General features: G+C 44.8%; 1 protein-coding gene across 2 annotated transcripts; it reads left to right on the top strand.

The window, feature by feature from the left end:
- Positions 1-490: 490 nt before the first annotated feature.
- pcdh18b (protocadherin 18b) lies at positions 491-12,148 on the top strand. Of its 2 annotated transcripts, none has more exons than XM_033974413.2 (4): positions 491-3,192; positions 3,670-3,725; positions 6,468-6,637; positions 10,264-12,148. In XM_033974413.2, exons 1-4 carry the CDS (start codon positions 697-699, stop codon positions 11,166-11,168), a joined length of 3,627 nt encoding a protein of 1,208 aa, XP_033830304.1. In that variant the 5' UTR covers positions 491-696; the 3' UTR covers positions 11,169-12,148. The 2 variants fall into 2 exon arrangements, with proteins under 2 accessions (XP_033830304.1, XP_033830303.1); XM_033974412.2 differs by having other exon boundaries at positions 3,637-3,725.
- Positions 12,149-19,294: the final 7,146 nt, after the last annotated feature.

Here is a 19,294-nt window from a genome sequence, read left to right as displayed (position 1 = left end):
ATGCTTTGGTAAAGCGTGCTGCAGTTAGACTTTCTGTTTTGCTTTGTCTTTTCTCAAACGGGGGTTGGCAACGTCACCGTTCTACTTCCCGATTATCAGACTATGGGCTTTAAACTTTTTTTACGCATAGCACAAAAGAGGCATGACGTCGGCACACGCTGCGGATTCAAAACCATAACAATGCACGTCTGCCTCAGGTCAAACCGGAGACCCAAATCATTCCATTGTTGCGCCACGCTTTGAATTGTAGCCGCTCGGGGTGTCGTTCTCTCCATGCGCCTTCTGCCCCCAGCTCCTGGCAGATTCTGGAGATGGGAAGAGGGGAGGGGAGAAGTTGTTTTTTGTAAAAGGAGACGGGAGCAGGGAATTGGGAGGGAGGGGTGCTTGAGCGACCCCTTCCCCCTCGGTTCTCTCTCTCTCTCTCTCTCTCTCTCTCTCTCTCTCCCCACGACAAAGACCTGGAGAAAGCAGCGCCCTTTCTTCCTCCAGACGCACTCTCACTCAGCGCGCGAACAGGCGCAACTGTTTGTCGCTCAAGACTGGACCTTTTTAGTTACATTTATTTATTTATTTCATATTTATTTCGTAGTGAGTCCGTTTTGTTTGGATTTTAATCGAGACGCGGAGTGGACCACCGTAGTAATGCCAGACTTGTTAGAAGATTAGACTGTCTGGGAGCCACGAAAAGAGGATAGGATGGGCGCAACATCGAAACAACGCAGAGGAGATATGTTTTTGTGCAAACTACTGCTCCTCGCGGCTGTTGTCTGCGGAGTGGCGCACGGGAAGACTTTGAAATATAAAGTTTACGAGGAGCAGAGGGTGGGCACGGTGATCGCGCGCTTAAAGGAGGATGTTGCTGGGGTCTTGGCTAAACTGCCCGGTTCGCTGAGCTTTCGTTTCCGTGCCATGCAAAGAGGGAGCACGCAGTTTCTTTCGGTGAGAGAGGAGGACGGGGAGATCAGCATCGGAGCCAAAATCGACCGCGAGAAACTGTGTGAGAAAAACCTAAACTGCACTATTGAATTCGACGTGGTGACGTTGCCCACGGAGTACCTGCAGCTGTTCCACGTGGAGGTCGAGGTGCTGGACATTAACGATAACTCCCCGCACTTTTCACGCGCCATCGTGCCCATCGAGATCTCCGAGAGCGCGTCAGTGGGCACGCGCATGCCGCTGGACGGGGCCGTGGATCCGGACGTGGGGGACAACGCGCTGCACACGTACTCCCTGGCGCCCAACAACTTCTTCAAGATCGAGGTGAGGACGAGGACAGACGGAGCCAAGTACGCGGAGCTGGTAGTAATGCGGGAGCTTGACCGGGAGTCGCAGTCCGGTTACCAACTCCTCCTCACGGCCTCGGACAACGGCGTGCCCCCCAAGTCCGGATCGACCCTCCTCAAAATCAGCATCTCCGACTCCAATGACAATAGTCCCGCTTTTGACGAGCAGGCCTACGTCTTAAATCTACTGGAGAACTCTCCCCTCGGGACACTTATAATCGACTTAAACGCCACGGACCCAGACGAGGGCACGAATGGAAAAATCGTCTACTCGTTCAGCAGTCACGTGTCCCCAAAGATCCTGGAGACGTTTAAAATCAACCCAGAAACAGGACACATCACCCTGATCAAAAAAGTGGACTATGAAAACACTGCGTCTTATGAGCTGGACGTGCAGGCGCAGGACATGGGACCTAACTCCATCCCGGGATTGTGTAAAATTGTGGTGAAAGTAGCGGACGTGAATGACAACAAGCCGGAGATCAACATAAACCTGATGACCCCGGGGAAGGAGGAGGTGGCGTACATTTCTGAGGGTGCTCCCGTGGACACGTTCATCGCGCTGGTCAGAGTGGATGACAGTGACGCTGGGCTGAACGGGGAGGTGGTGTGCAGGCTTCACGGGCACGGACACTTCAGGCTGCAGAAGACCTACGAGAAGAACTACATGATCCTCACCAACGTGTCTCTGGACCGAGAGAAGAGGTCTGAGTACAGCCTGACAGTCATCGCAGAGGACAGGGGCTCTCCCAGTCTGTCCACGATCAAACACTTCACGGTGCAGGTGCTGGATGAGAACGACAACCCCCCGCACTTTGAGAAAAATAGATACGAGGTGTTCAAGTCTGAGAACAACTCCCCGGGGGCCTACCTCATGACTGTGGTGGCCTCTGACCCAGACTTAGGAACAAATGGACAGGTGACGTACAGTGTCATCGATGTGCTCATCCAGGGAAGTCCTATCTCCACCTACGTCACCATCGACCCCTCTAATGGAGCCATCTATGCTCTGAGAAGCTTTGACCACGAGGACGTGAGCCGTATCGCCTTCACAGTGCAGGCCAAGGATGGAGGGAACCCCCCGCTCTCCACCAACACCACAGTGCTGCTGACTGTGCTGGATGAGAACGACAACGCCCCGGTCATCTTATCCCCTGCCCTCAGGAACCACACAGCCGAGCTGGCGGTGTGGCGGTATGCCTCCCCGGGACAGCTGGTCACCGCCATGAAGGTCAGCGACAGGGATGCGGGCGCCAATGGAGAGCTCAGGTGCTCTATCGTGTCCGGCAATGAGGAGGGGCTCTTCATCATGGACCCCCGCCGCTGTGAGCTCCGAACCAATGCCAGCCTGGAGCAGGTCACTCGGGATGTGGTGGAGATCCGTGTGGAGGTCCAGGACAGAGGCACAGCCCGGTTGACAACGTGGGCGTTGCTGAGGCTGGGGCTGCAGGAGACAATGGAGGTGCTCTCCCCGCTTTATCCCCCTGGCTCTGGGCAGGCCTCTTTGGACCTGTCCCTCATCGTCATTATCTCGCTGGGGGCCGTGTGTGCCCTGCTGCTGGTGGTCATGGTCATGTTTGCCACAGCCAGGTGCAGCCGTGAGAAGAAGGATTCCCGGCACAACTACAACTGCCGCATGGCAGAGAGCAGTTACCAGAACCACCCCAAGAAACCAGCACGGCAAATTCACAAGACTGACATCACCCTGGTGCCCACGGTCAATGGCACCCTGCCCGTCAGAGCCCACCCACGCTCCCCCTCTGCCTCACCCACACCCGACCGTGGCACCCTCGGGAGCCACCAGAGCCACCATAGCCGACAGTCTCTCAACAGCCTGGTCACCATCTCCTCCAATCATGTGCCGGAGAACTTCGCTCTAGAGCTGGCCCATGCCACGCCCCCGGTGGAGGTAAGAAAACATCCAGGCTGGCTTTAGTCTGAGAGTTTGAACAATGCATGCAGATTTAAATATTGCCCAAACATTATGCTATATCCTTATATAGCTCACAAACTGTTGACTTTAACGTACTACTAAACAATATAGATTTCCAGACACTAGAACTGAGACTTCATGAACCATTTGAAGGGAAGCCATTTTGAGAAGTCCAAATTTGGTCAATTCCATTACAGTCACATGCACTGAGTTATAAAAATGATGAGGTCTGACAAAGTGTGTAGTATCTGTAGTATTTCTCTGTGTTTGTGCATGTTTTGAGTTGCTGTTTGCTGTGCCATACTCACATCACCCTCCCCCCATTGTCCTGTGCAGTGTGCCGTGTGCTCCATTCATCCCCTCCTCATTTTCTTCCTTTATTTTTGTCCCTGTGTTTGTGTGTCTGTTTCTGGACTGTAGCAAGTCTCACAGCTTCTGTCCATGCTCCATCAGGGCCAGTACCAGCCCCGGCCAAGTTTCCGCGGCAACAAGTACACACGCAGCTACAGGTAAGAACAGATATATACTACCACAACATAAATATACGAATATACACAGATACACAACTACCACAACATAGACAAACGTCTATACACAGATACACAACTACCACAACATAGACATACGTCTATACACAGATACACAACTACCACAACATAGACATACGTCTATACACAGATACACAACTACCACAACATAGACATACGTATATACACAGATACACAAATACCACAACATAGATATACATATATACACAGATACACAACTACCACAACATAGATATATGTATATACACATACCAACTAAACAATACACATTCTAGGACTATCACAAGACTAAATAACGTCTAAACCAGAACTATACCAGGTCTAAACCAGGACTACCACAAGACTAAACCAGGTCTAAACCAGAACTAAACCAGGTCTAAACCAGGACTAAACCAGGTCTAAACCAGGACTAAACTAGGTCTAAACCAGAACTATACCAGGTCTAAACCAGGACTACCACAAGACTAAACCAGGTCTAAACCAGAACTAAACCAGGTCTAAACCAGAACTAAACCAGGCCTAAACCAGGACTAAACCAGGTCTAAACCAGGACTAAACCAGAACTAAACCAGGACTATCACAAAAATAAACCTGGTCTAAACTAGGACTATCACAAGACTAAACAACGTCTAAACCAGAACTAAACCAGGTCTAAACCAGGACTAAACCAGGTCTAAACCAGAACTAAACCAGGTCTAAACCAGGACTAAACCAGGTCTAAACCAGAACTAAACCAGGTCTAAACCAGGACTACCACAAAAATAAACTGGGTCTAAACTAGGACTATCACAACACTAAACAATGTCTAAACCAGAACTAAACCAGGACTATCACAAGACTAAACCAGGTCTAAACCAGAATTAAACCAGGTCTAAACCAGGACTACCACAAAAATAAACCGGGTCTAAACAAGGACTATCACAAGACTAAACAACGTCTAAACCAGAACTAAACCAGGTCTAAACCAGGACTACCACAAGACTAAACCAGGTCTAAACCAGAATTAAACCAGGTCTAAACCAGGACTATCACAAAAATAAACCGTGTCTAAACTAGGACTATCAAAAGACTAGACAACGTCTAAACCAAAACTAAACCAGGTCTAAACCAGAACTATACCAGGTCTAAACAAGGACTGCCACAAGATTAAACCAGGTCAAAACCAGGACTACCACCATACTAAACCAGGTCTAAACAAGGACAACCACAAGATTAAACCAGGTCAAAACCAGGACTACCACAAGACTAAACCAGTTCTAAACCAGGACTACCACAAGACTAAACCAGATCCATACCAGGACTAAACCAGGTCCAAACCAAGGCTATCACAAGACTAAACCAGGTCTAAACTAAGAATATCATAAGACTAATCAGAACTACTGCAAGACTATATCAAGGTTAGTACAATTCTAAACCAGGTATAAACCAGGACAGCCACAAGTCTTAACCCAGTTTAAACTCAAGTCTAAAAAACAGATATAAACCAGCACTACCACACAGACCAGGTATAAACCAGGACAGCCACAAGTCTTCACCCAGTTTAAACTCAAGTCTAATAACCAGATATGAACCAGCAGTACCACACAGACCAGGTATAAACCAGGACAGCCACAAGTCTTAACCCAGTTTAAACTCAAGTCTAAAAAGCAGTACCACACAGACCAGGTGGAAACCAGGACTAAACCAGGACTTGAACTGCAGAAGACAAAGACTCCACATAGCAGTGACCCGCGCCTCACAGTTTGAGAAGCACTACAGCAGAGTAAACAGTGCGAGTCGTATGTGCTCCTTCACACATTTGCATAATCGTATGTAAAGCCCTCTCTCTGCACCCTGTCTGCTGCTCTGCTAAGATAAGACGTGCATCGGTGTAGCACCAAATTCTGGGTCCTGTGTAAAAATCATGTCGGTGGGGCCAACATTGTTAACATTGTTCCATCCATCCATTTTCTTCCACTTATCCGGGGCCGGGTTGCGGGGGCAGCAGTCTAAGCAGGGACTCTCAGACTTCCCTCACCCCGGACACGTCCTCCAGCTCCTCTGGTGGGACCTCAAGGCGTTCCCAGGCCAGCCGAGAGACATAGTCCCTCCAGTGTGTCTTGGGTCTTCACTGGGGCCTCCTCCTCCTCCCAACATCCCCAGTTGAGGTCAGCAGCCCACACTGTGTCATGTGAGGCTTCTGAACTGCTCTTAGTCTGACCTGGACCTGTTTGCCATGGGTGACCATACCAGGGGCATGATGCCCCCGACAGCATAGCTCCCAGCATCATTCGGGTGCTCAAACCCCTCCACCACGTTAAGGTGGTGGTTCAGGGTGGGGGTTTTAACATTGCTCCCTCATCAAAATCGTGCGTGAAGAGGTTTTAGATGTCATCTATGAAGGTTTGAGTAATCTAGTGATCTCTCTCAGCTTCTTATGGTTAGCTGTTTGTCCAATGCTCCCCCCACAAGACTACGTCACTCATGCTCCCTCATGACAATTTTCCATAAATATATAAAAGTGTGATATAAAACAGTACATTATAGCTTTACAAACCTGATGCGATCTGCAGTAGCTTCATCAGCGGAACACACAGTGGTTGTACTGGAGTAAATACAGCCAATTTAGCATTTTCAAAACAATAAAAAGTAACATGGTGATCTAAATATTAGCAATTTATACCCCAAGTGTATCCCCTCTTTTATGTCTGTGGTTGTGAGCAGATATGCCCTGAATGAGATGGATAAGTTCAGCCTGAAGGACAGTGGGCGTGGGGACAGCGAGGCTGGGGACAGTGACTACGACCCAGGCCGGGAGTCGCCCATGGAGAGGCTGCTCGGGGAGGGCTTCACAGAGACCTACGGGCACGACGGACCACACAGACCGCATGCAGGTACGGCACACTCCCTCCTGTCATGCACGGAGATGACGTAACCTATAGCGACCATGTCTCCTGTCCACCATTCACTCCTGAACTCACCAAAACAATGACCTTCTATCAGGTCAAATGACTTAAAGCAGATCTGTTATGCAAAGTCGGCTTTTCAGAGCTTTTAACATGTTATAGTTGTTTCTGCTCAACGACCTCCAAAGTTGTACTTGGAGTGACTCGTGCCAGTTTGAACACTTTAATTGCTCATTTTCAAGAAGCCATATTGTCGATCAACCTGTTTTCCATTGCCACGCTATGTACACGCTATGTATAGCTATCCATAAGAGGGGCCGACAGAATGAGGCTCTTTGTTGTGATGATGCTTATCACCTCCCATTGGGCTCTGTAATTTTCTAATGTGGAAGTCAGCACACTTGATAATTTTATCAAGTTGTTTTAGATTAACATTGCTATTTCAAATGTGCAGTTTATAACATAATGATCCACAGGTGTCAGATTATAACTATATACAAGCAAATTATGCCTTTTTTAAGAGTGCACTGGGGAACCTTTCTGGTAGATACTTGGTAGTCTCCATGGGGATGTTACTGCTTTCCTAAAATGTTCCACAGTATTTTCAGGCAAGTTGGTGACACCTCCTGACCAAGTTATAGGTCAGATCTGTGTAAAGATGACCCCACTCACAGTGATACATGATTTTCAAGGTATTTTGAGCAATACAAGCAAAACGTGTAATTGAATACATGCAAAATATTACGAGAGAGAGTTTGAAATTTTAGTATCGTGTCATCACAGACAAGGAAACGTGGTTGACACATTCACAGTGTACCCTGAGTGTCTGCCTGGTATAGTAGCTTTGTCTCTGGGCAGACTAATGTGTGTGTGTGCGTGTGTGGAACCTGGCTGCTTCATATTCTGATCAGGGATTGGCTGTGAAACCAAACGTCTCTAGACCACATCTCTAGACCATGCAGGTGTCTAAAGGCCTGTCACAATAACATATTTTGAAGCATGATATCATGCAGAGATACAGAGATATACTGCAATAAATGATGATTTTGAAACCACTTTAAGCCTCTGACACAATAGCAGTGGAGGATAATCCTAAAAACATTTTTAAATAGACAGTATCATTAAAAGTCATGAGCTGCAACACATAGTAGTCACTTATGCAACCTTTTACAGGTCAAATGTTATTGTATTACAACAAAAATACACAAAATCTCTCCACCTTTATAAAGAAATTGTTCACAAGATACATATTCAGTCACAAAATTGTTCCAGGTTTTATTTATTGAAAGAAAAATCAATAAAGATACATCGGAACGCTCAGAAGTTACCTTGGTGACTGGTTACCATGGTGAGGAAATACAGCCAAAAAAGTTTAAAGGTAGTCTGAAAACACAAGACAAAAGACAAAATGGATTTAAACAACACATTTTCAGTAGTGTTTATGGTTTAGTTGTTTGATTTTCGACAAAAAGGTGAGAGTGGCTAACTGAAAAACTATTGGCTAATGCTAACTAGCTTGTAACTGTAATGTTATTCGAGAGGGACTTATTCAACAGCACAAATCAGTTCACCAGTTATAGTTTCAGCTAAGTCAGTTATTTCTGGTCAGACTGTGTTAAAATAAATTCAGATTAAAGTCTAACCTGACTAACAGAGCTCCAGACAGAGCAGTGCCTACAGTTAGCATCACACCCCTAGGGAATGTTGATGACATCAGCTGCAAAGTATCAATGGTAATTATCGCGACAGGCCTACATGTCCAGTTTTAGCATTTGTGGCATCGCTCGTCACCACGGCTAGCTCCAATTACAGCCCTGGTGTCGGCGTTGGCGTGGGGCTCGTTAGATGCTTTGCGCTGTCTACCTTTTTAGCTGTCACTCGGAGAGCTCCCAACGCCGCGCCTCTGATGAAAAGGAGCCAGTTAATTGCCATGTGTCGAGTGGTTGCCAGGGCGACGGGACTTCAGATTGCACAGTTGATTAAAGCCCAGAGAGCGTAATTACATCTGGTGCTCACCTTTCTACCGCCGCCTGCCACCAGCGCTTAGCCACAGCCCGTCATTACTCTCCATGTCAGTGACGAGGAGGCCAGGAAACGTGTCAACTTGCAATCTCAGTTTAAAGGGCTTACATGGGACTTTTTTCTGTTCTAATGTTGTTTCTTCATCAAAAACATACCTGGTGTAGTGGTTTATTTCATTCACACATGTTTAACACACACAATCAATCAATACAAACAATATTTAGGCTGAGTTCTTCTCTCAAACAGAAAACACTCTGTTCCACCTTGTGGTGTCATCATGTGGTGATACAGGAAGTGCTCCACGGTGTTTTTAACTCCATACAGCTTCACTAGAATCATTTCAGCCCTGGAATTGCCAATCTCTACTAAACAAAAGGTAAAAGGAGCTGTTCACTTGAAAACTACAACTGCATGACATCACAAGGTGGAACAGAGCATTTTGAGCTTTGGAGATGTTACAGACTAATAATGCAGGATTATTCAAACATGTGTGAATGAAACTAAACTGTGTAGTTTGAGGTATTTCATCATTCATTCTGGTTTGGTCTTGGACTGATCCAGGTTTAAATAAAGAGGAACTGTATAACTTTTGAAGGGTGTGCCACTTGCTTGTTTCCATGGTGATGCTATTGCTGTGATCAGAATGTTACACAGTACATTCTGATCACAGCAATTTAATCTACCTCAATGGATATAATCAGACGGAACTACTTAAGCAAGTTACTAGTTAGATCTGTGGATAGGCAAGCCCGCTCAGAGAAACAATGTTTTTCAAGGTACTTTCAAACAAGATATGGTTAATGTCATACTGTGGAACATTCCAGGCAAAGCAATACCATGTCCAAAAAGACAAGGAGGTAGTAGACCCTCACCATGAAAGTTACATAATGGCTTTAGTTTTGGGGTTTAGTCTCAGCTTTGTCCCACTTTTTTATGTGGACAGTTGAATCAGGGCAGTTTATCTCAGATCAAATGAGCCAGATAAACCCAGTGTTTCGAAGTGTGTCCCAGTTCTGTGCATAGAGAAAGAGGAACCAGCAGAGCAGCCTCCCTCTGAGCAGATGAGACAGCACATCAAACAAGGGACGCCTCACTCCTGTGGCTCTGGATCGGCGCTCTTTGATGATGTCACAGTCCTGTCACATTTGATTCAAACTTTTAACAAATATTACACGGAGGATTCTAGCGTGATGGAGCTCAGGCAGCCGACTGTTCCACATGCAGGAGCATTCACCGCGATGTTGACAAGTCCCGTTTCAGCACAAATCCTCAGCCTTAAATCTTTTATTTTTGGGCTTTTATCCGATGGCCCCCACACTGTACTTCATCTGCTCTCACATGTATTATAAATGCTCCTTTCATGTTAATGAGCTCCTAATGAAGTCCCAGTACAGGCCAAGTGCAGCAGCTCTAATGAACGCTTTAAGATGGCATATTTGATTTGACTAATTTATTCTTCAGAGACTTTCTATTTGAAGATTTAATATGGAAAAGATCGACTTGAAAGAGAAAGAAACTCAAGCTTTTAGAGCAGGCTGCTTCTGCCTAGGTGTTCATTATTTCACTGACTGTAACTCCTGTTGTCTCCACAGGCATGAGGCTGTGCACCGATGAGTGCAGGGTCCTGGGACACTCAGACCAGTGCTGGATGCCCCCCCTGGCCTCCCCCGCCTCCTCCTCCTCTGACTACAGGAGTAACCTGTACATCCCTGGAGAGGAGGCTCGACAGCCAACAGACCTGCCCCAGGAATCTGCCCCTGTGCCCTGTACCGACAACGGATCACGAAACCAAAGCTTCTCCACTTTCGGTAAAGACGTGAGCGGGGAGGAGGGAGAGGAGGGGTGCGAGGGTGGTGCAGTAGCTCTTCGGGACGACGATGTGTGTGGTACTTCCTCTCTGCTCTCTGAGATGAGCAGTGTGTTCCAGAGACTGCTGCCCCAGGGCCTGGATGCCTATGTCCAGGTGAACGAGACCCAGCGAGCTACCAGTCTGAGTGGGGTGGGGGTGCCTCTGACCGGGTCCCTGGACCGCAGGAGGGGGCACCTGCCGGGCAAAGCCAGTCCCTCGGTGCACCAGCAGGGGGTAGCGGCCTGGGCCGCCAACACACATTTCCAGAACCCCAGTATGGGCCACCCTCAGCCTGGGGCTTATCACACCCTCAAACCCAGCACCAAGCTGGGCTCCCAGCCCAAACACTGCCCCCCGAATAATAGCAGCTCCAAGGCCCACAGCACCCCCCTGCTCACAGCTCTGAGCCCGGCTCTGCAGCTCACACCCACCCCGTCTGTGGTGCCCATCCCCGTGCCCCTACCCGGACCCCCCGCCAAATGGCTGCCAGCCATGGAGGAGATCCCAGAGAACTACGAGGAGGACGACTTTGACTCAGTACTGGGCCACCTGCAGGGCAAACGCAGCGACAGCAGGCATGAGCTGGTGGACGCCAGCGAGCTGGTCGCCGAGATCAACAAACTCTTACAGGACGTGCGCCAGAGCTAGCCCCACCCCAAACAGAGCTAGCCCTGCCCCCAGCAGAGCTAGCGCCGTCCCTTTCTAATGTTACTCTACGTTAGTGGGGGGAAGAAGCTGAGGCTATATCTCCAGCGTGTCCACCTCATGGGTTTCATTTAAAACTATGGTTTATAGAATTATGTGGATGAAGTGATACATTGTGTTTTGTCAGAGCTGATGCTGCATTTAGGTGCCCCTCGTACTCCCCAGTGATATTATTGTGTTAGATAATCATTTATTATTTGATGTATAATCTTTATTTGCTGATTTTTTAAATGTTATTTATAAGTTATTTATAATTCTTCTGTGTATATCTATTTTATGAAATAACATAGACAATGACTCTGAATGTGTTTATAAAACTTAACCAAACCACTTGGAGACATTTCCCTTTAGTATGATCCCAGTCAGTCCTGGTGCCCCCCGCTGGACACATTATGTGACTGAGGAGGGCACATGAATGCAGCAGGCTCTTGTTATGCATTGTGGGTAAATATAAGAGCACACTCTCCATGATGGAATGAAAGCATTTTAAATAAACCCATAGGTGTGGAGCCTCAAAGAGAAAGACTAAAATGTGACCTGCAAGTGTCGATAAAGTTGCATTTCTGATGTAATGTGTTTTGTGAATGCTAATATCCAAAAACTGTTTGTAATTGTTGTTTTGTACACAATGTACACTCTGTGACTGTATTTATCTTTGTATTTTAAAAATACATTTTTAAACGTATATTTATAAAAGTGTATATAGAGTCTATTTTTCTATGGGAGCATGTGGGGGCAGGTGGATGAACTTTGAGAGCTCAGACGACATTCGCTGTACTGTTTTGTATTGTCATTCTTTTGTATTTGTCTCTATGATATCCTGCAGTAATATGAATATACACATGTCTTTGTGGTACAGTGTGGGCCGCAGACCGTGCACTAATAAAATGATCACAATGTTCGTAAGCCTTTCATTATATTTCACTAAACAGAGGTGGGTAGTGGGTAGTATATGGAGTCATGTATTGTACAGTGTAACAGTACTCTTACTCGAGTAAAAGTTGTGGTTACTTGTCCCACTGTGAGTAAGTCGACAAAAGTTGACAAAAGCTTAATGTTGATGATATGAAATGATTTGAACAGTTACTCTTACTTGAGTGGTACATTTTACACTTTTAATTTTTTGGATCACTACTTTGTACTTTGGCTTGAGTAATATTTTCAAGTAACGTTACAATGAGTCAAGTAAAATTTTGCAAAACTGCCCACCTCTGCTCAGTTACAGTGCACATCCCGAGCAGCATTAATGTACAGTTACTCTTTCATCTGGTGGCATTACATTTTTAAATACAAGACAGTACTAAGAAAATAGAAACACAGCTATAGTAGTGCGTTGCTATGCCCTATTGTGTCTCTAAATAGTGACAAAGAAATGCATTTTACAGAATGATAATACAGCTCAATATGAAAGTATTCTAGGTATACTTGTATTCTAGAGAGAGTATAGTGGTGATTGAGCAAAGTATGCAATATTATGGATTTTATTACTATGGATTTTAACACAGGTATTTTGTGACTAAATACAGAATTCTTCCCATCACTCTTGCTGGGTCAGACTTGGGGTGGGATTAGCATTTTTTTATTTCTTTTGACCCTTGTATAGATATTTTGAAATGTATGTTGTGTGAAGTTAGGCTCTAAAAAATATTTTTCTTCCTTCCTTCCTTTCTGCCTGTCTTCCTTCCTTTCTTCCTAAGTTCATTCAGATACCTTAACATTTTCTTCCCCGACAGCTCTGTGCACTGACAGTCCAGAGAATTAGAGAGTAGAGCGTGGGTGACATCAGCAGGTAGGAAGTGTCATTACACTTTATCTCATGTCTGCGCTAGATAGGCAAACAGTGGCCCCTGCAGGACAAAGATGGTCACAGCCACATACATACCATATTACCCACACCTTGGCAAAAAAAAAAAAAGTCACACACTCCAATATTTTGTTGGACCTTTAGCTTTGATTACGGCACATATTCGCTGTGGCATTGTTTCGATAAGCTTCTGCAATGTCACAAGATTTATTTCCATCCAGTGTTGCATACATTTTTCACCAAGATCTTGCATCGATGATGGTCGAGTCTGACCACTGCACAAAGCCTTCTCCAGCACATCCCAAAGATTCTCAATGGGGTTAAGGTCTGGACTCTGTGGTGGACAATCCATGTGTGAAAATGATGTCTCATGCTCCTGAAACACTCTGTCACAATTTAAGCCTGATGAATCCTGGCATTGTCATCTTGGAATATGCCTGTGCCATCAGGGAGGAAAAGATCCATTGATGAAATAACCTGGTCATTCAGTATATTCAGGTGTCAGCTGACCTCATTCTTTGAGCACAGACTGTTGCTGAATCTAGACCTGACCAACTGGAGGAAGCTTGTACCTATTTGCTTAGTTAAATCCAGGTGGCAACTTTTTTTTGGCCAGGCAGTGTACATGCCAGTACAGTTTATATATATATATATATATATATATATATATATATATATATATATATATATATATATATATATATATATATATATATATACATACACATTATACTACACCACTAACCCTTAACGTAACAGACGACCCCGAGCCAACCCAAAGACCAGCTGAAAAGCCGCAGCAGCAGAGAGGGGCCATGTGCTGTCTCTGCTCGAGCTGTCTGTGAGGGGGGCGGTCACTCAGATATCGCCCTGTCAGTGGAACAATAGCCGTGTGTGGGAGTGTGGACAGATTATTACAGTGTCTGTGTGGAGCCTGTGTTTTTAAGCCTATTGTTGTGAGGATTTTCAGATTGTTTTTAAGGGAACTAGCTTCATGTTTTAGACTGTAATCCCACATCAAACCTTGGCTGCTGCTGCCTCTGTTAGGGATGGAGCCTCTGGCTTGTGTGCTTGTGAGGTTGTGATGGAGGTGGTTGGATGCACGGACATTGCAGGGATGCACAGATATTTTGTTGGGCTGGTGTGCAACCAATAAAAATGGCACTTTTCCACATTGCTTAAAATGAACTTAAAAGTAGGCAAAGTTATTTAGCTTCTTTACAGATTACTTTTAGGTGTGTGTCTGCTGAGGTTTAACAGCAGAGCTATGTGCATAGATGTATGCAATTTCTTTAATCTCTGGTGTTATAGAATAGGCTACTGGGATCATTGTTATAGCCTACCACTCCAAATTTCAAAAAAAATGTGCATTAGACTATGACAAATGGCCTACTTTTATGCCATACCTATCCATAACTTAAATTTTAGAAAGACTCATCTCTTGGTTCTCTGTGGAGCCCCAGCCCATTGCTTCTTCCTTGTGCTCCGCCCTTGCTCTCCAGTCACTGAGCAGCAGCCACACACTGGGCTGTGGACAAAGGCAAGACAAGGCAAGGCAAGTTTATTTGTATAGCACAATTTGTACACAAGGTAATTCAATGTGCTTTACAGAATAAGAAAGACACTAAAATCACACAAAGCAAAACATAAATAATCACAAAATATCGTCATAAAATTAACATTAAAACAGAAGAAAAAAAAAGAATGCAGAATAAAAACCTTTCAGTCATATGCACGGCTAAACAGAACTGTTTTGAGCCTGGATTTAAACATTGTTAAAGTAGAGGTCTGTCTCACTTCTTCAGGAAGACTGTTCCAGGTTTTAGCTGCATAAAACTTAAACGCTGATTCCCCAAGTTTAGTCCTGATTCTGGGCACCAACTGTAGGCCGGTCCCTGAAATCCTCAGAGTGTGAGATGGTTCATATGGCACTAACATGTCAGAGACGTTCTTTGGTCCTAGGCCATGGAGAGACTTGTACACAAGCAGAGCTGCTTTAAAGTCTATTCTTTGAGCTACAGGAAGCCAGTGCAGAGACCTGAGCCCAGGACTTATGTGTGAAGTACTTCCTGGTTCTAGTCAGGACCTGAGCAGCAGCGTTCTGGATGTACTGCAGCTGTGTTAAGGCTTGTTTGGAGAGGCCAGTGAGCAGGCCGTTACAGTAGTCTAACCTACTGGAGACAAAGGCATGGATAAGTCTCTCTACGTCTGGCTTTGACAGTAAACCTTTGATGTTTGCAATGTTTTTAGATGGTAAAAAGCCTCAGATGTTACTGAATTAATGTGGCTGTTAAAGTTCAAGTCTGATTTGAAGGTTTTAGAGAGAGAGACTGGAGGTGACTGCTGACACTTTCTCTATGTTTCTGTGGGGCAAAGACTATGACTTAGGTCTTGTGTTTAGCTGAAGAAAGTTGTTTTGCATCCACACAATGATCTGTTGGATGCAGTAGCAGAGTGAATCCACTGGTTCATATTCACCTGCTGCTAGTGAGACATAGATCTGAGTGTCGTCTGCAGAGTTGTGGTAGGACACATCATTGCTGCGTATTAACTGGCCTAATGGCAACATGTAGAGATTGAACAACAGGGGTCCCAGGACTGACCCCTGGGGCACCCCACAGGTCAGGGACATTTTATCTGAGACACATTTTCCAATTTCAACAAAGTACTCCCTGTTTTCTGGATAGGACTTGAACCAGTTTAGTGCCGTACCAGAGATGCCCACCCAGTCCTCTAGTCTCTGTAAGAGGATCCCATGATCCACAGTGTCAAAGGCAGCACTCAGATCTAACAGGATCAAGACTGAGACTTTGCCTGCATCAGTGTTCAGTCATTTGTCACCTTGATAAGAGCAGTCTCAATGCTGTGGTGGGTCTAAAACCTGACTGGAAAACATCAAAGGAGTTTTTAATTTGGATGAATTTAATAAGCTGTTGGTATGGGGGGACTATGCCCTAAAGATGGCAGATTTGAGATTGGTCGAAAATTGTTCAATATTGTGGCATTAATACTGCTCTTCTTTAGGAGAGGCTTGATAACCGCAGTTTTCAGAGCGCTTGGGAATGTTCCAGCTTGAAGTGACATATTAACTATGTGAGTGAGTGGTGACAGTGGTGAGCAAACTGTTGAGCACAGACTTTAGAAGTTTAGTGGGTAACACATTGAGGCAGCATGTAGATGAACTTAGACTGGTGACAATCTCTTGGACAGTTTTGTCAGTTACAGGTGCAAAGTGAATCAGCTTTAAGTGTCTAGGTGGCTGCTGGGTTGTTATTTGTGTCGTGGAATTAATGGCATTTTTAATGCCCTGAATCTTGTCATTAAAGAATACTGCAAACTCATTGCATTTAGATGTGGAAATTAGTTCTAACGGCAGTGGAGCTGAGGGGTTTGTTAATCCGTTTACTGTTGCAAACAGGACACGAGAGTTGTTACTGCAACTTCCAATAATGTCAGAAAAATACCTTTGCCTTGTTCTATATAAACTGTGGTTGTACATTTGCAACTTTTCTCTGTAAATCTCATAATGAACCTGGAGCTTTGACTTGCTTCATTCCCGCTTGGCCCTCCGGCACTCCCTTTTCTCTGTCCTGACTGAGTCATCATTCCTCCATGGCGCTTTCTGCTTATCTTTAACCATTTTAACCTTCAACAGGGCAATGGTGACCAGAACATTCAAAACACTCGAAGTTACACAAAGTTTTACAAAGTTTTAACAAATCATCAACATTAGAACATGAGGCATTTTCAAAGTGTATCATTTCCATGAACAGTGCACCTGTGTTATCATTTATGTGTCTCCTTCGAACAACTGCAGGACCAGCCGCTAGTTTGGTCCAGAGATCAGTCACAGTCTAAAACTTTTGTCCACACACCTAGACTTAAATGTTATGTTGTTTTTTATGAGATTTCAGCTCATCTTTTCATAAAAATGCGCCATGCATCGACATGATATCCTTGCACGTTTGAATCTACATACATATTATTGCATCAGCTGTTTCGCTCCATCATGGATAAGAGGACTCTAAACTGTTCTTACAGTTTTTGATTTGGCACTATGTGCTGTTAAGGTTAAGACAAACATGGAGTCTGAAGCTGCAACAGGCATATGAGCTAGTGAGAGGGAGGAGAGAGGGGAGTGAAACAACAGTGACTTTCTTTTATTGTTGAGTGTTTAAAACAACTTTAACACATCTACCATTTTCATGGGACAAATGTTAAACCTGAAAATAGTGTGTTGACCACGAGGGCACTTTAGTCAAAGGGGCAGGTGCTTGAGCATCACCTGTGCCCTATCTGTGCACATGCCTGTTGCATGGATTGGAACTTGCATCGGTGCAGACCCCAGTGCAGTCACCTACTTCCTATTTGCGAGTTGGCAGGAAGCTCATCAAAATTTCCCACCAGGAGAAGGGAACTGCTATGGCTGCAACAAATCATTATACTAGTGATACAAATTATGCTCCAATCAGTATGATCCAACACTGCCCCAATCCAGTAAGACACTTAAAACCCACCAACCTTTCCTGTCATTAAGTCTGCTGTGTCTGTTTGTTTAGTAATGTGGCTGTGGTGTAGTTGTGGTTTTATGGCTGTTCTAAGTCTGTGAGGAGTTGTTTTTGGCTTGTTTTGTTCTGTCTGAAGCACTGAATGGTGTATTTGTCTGGTGTCGTTGGTGGACTGGTAGCTAGTTAAGGTTGTGGAGTGGTCGCTTTTGCTTGTTGATTTATTGTTGGAAAATCTGAAAGAACATGCAAACTCCACACAGAAAGGCCCCATCCAGCTCGGGAACAAGATCCTGGTTCTAGTGTTGGGTGCTGACAGCATTAACTGTTGCGCCACTGTGCTGCCCAAAAATGTCTTCCGTCCCAGTGTTTGAGTTTTTACCAGACTGCTAAGCTAAATGCAATTCTGACTAACCTTTTGATTTTTCAGGTTCTGTGTATAATATATTTCAGAGTACAGCTGATCTTGAATGTTGCTCTAATATACAATTTACCCTTTAATTTACAGGTATGAGAGTACATCTAACCTAAATGCAACTCTGATATGTCAGTAACCCTTTGATTTCACAGGTTTTGCATCTTTTGATTTATATTTGAGAGTTCAGCTGAGCTTATTGAAACTCATATGTAACCCGCCTGGTTAGAGCCAAATAATATTTAAATAGTTTTAAAATGAGTATTTTTACATTTATTTTGTGTTTGGTTTGGTAGTGGTTTTATTTTGAAAGTCGGAAATTTTATTTTGACGAAACCGGAAGTGGTATGAGTGCACGCAGGTAGCTTGACTGTGCTCCTTACGCGCAGAGCACAGCCTCTCCCTCACGTGTTGCTGGAAAAAATAGAGAAAAGCTCCTGTTGGAGGTGGCAGAACCATTGCTGAGTTACTTTAAAATTGGTGAATCATCCAAGTTAGTTGTCTCGGTCAGGTTTTTGTACTTCACTGGAAAAGTGATGTTCCAACCTTGGTGTATACCGACGTTGATGACATCCATTTGATGGCGAGCCTCCCAATCGAATCGTGAGCCCTATCATCCCATACAACGGATCCTGTAGTAGGATTTGTGTCAGTCCCACTGACCAATACCAACGAGCCTACTCCGGACGCATTCCATGACTGACTATCCCCTGACTTATTGACTTGAACATTGATCTAAGTTGCAAAGAAACATTTCGGAAATGAACAATTCCCATGGGACACTTTTATTTTAGTTTATGGGCCAAATGTGTAAATGTATTTGAAATTGTATTGTGCACTTCTTTAATGTTTTTTATAACTAAAAGTTCACATTTAATTACATTTACTGAGTCCGTTGTTGTTGCTATATCTCAGCTCCTACGAACCTAGAGGTCCATATGTGTACATACCCTGAAGTGGGTTACACATACATGAACATTCTTTGCAGATTTTGCAAAGCCTCCCTTTCATTGCACTTTCTCTGTGCATGTTCTGACTAACTACTAACGTGCTAACATCATTCACACTAACCTTGCACAAGCCCTGAGTGGTGGATTTAATCCAGCCACATAAGGTCGCTGTGTGTCTCCTTTGTGCGAGTCCCCCGTCTGGACAAATGGAGAGGGCTGCTTCAGTGTAAAACCTACCTCATGTCTTTGTGGAACATGTGATTCAATGTAAATTATATGAAGTAGGTAGGCCATTGTGTCTGCTCTTGACTTAACCTGAGCCTTCCACAGGTTTAAGTTCATGTTCAGCTCCCAGGTCATCAGGCCTTTCTGTTAGTTTGCATGTTTCTCCATTA

This window comes from Periophthalmus magnuspinnatus, chromosome 10, assembly GCF_009829125.3.
Source record: "Periophthalmus magnuspinnatus isolate fPerMag1 chromosome 10, fPerMag1.2.pri, whole genome shotgun sequence".
NCBI lineage: Eukaryota > Metazoa > Chordata > Actinopteri > Gobiiformes > Gobiidae > Periophthalmus > Periophthalmus magnuspinnatus.
This window is presented reverse-complemented; position numbering and strand designations above follow the sequence as displayed.

Coding starts and splice junctions, on each gene's coding strand:
- pcdh18b (XM_033974412.2), top strand. CDS start 697: ATGGGCGCAACATCGAAACAACGCAGAGGAGATATGTTTTTGTGCAAA. Junction 3,726..6,467: donor AAGTACACACGCAGCTACAG/GTAAGAACAGAT, acceptor GGTTGTGAGCAG/ATATGCCCTGAATGAGATGG. Junction 6,638..10,263: donor ACCACACAGACCGCATGCAG/GTACGGCACACT, acceptor TTGTCTCCACAG/GCATGAGGCTGTGCACCGAT.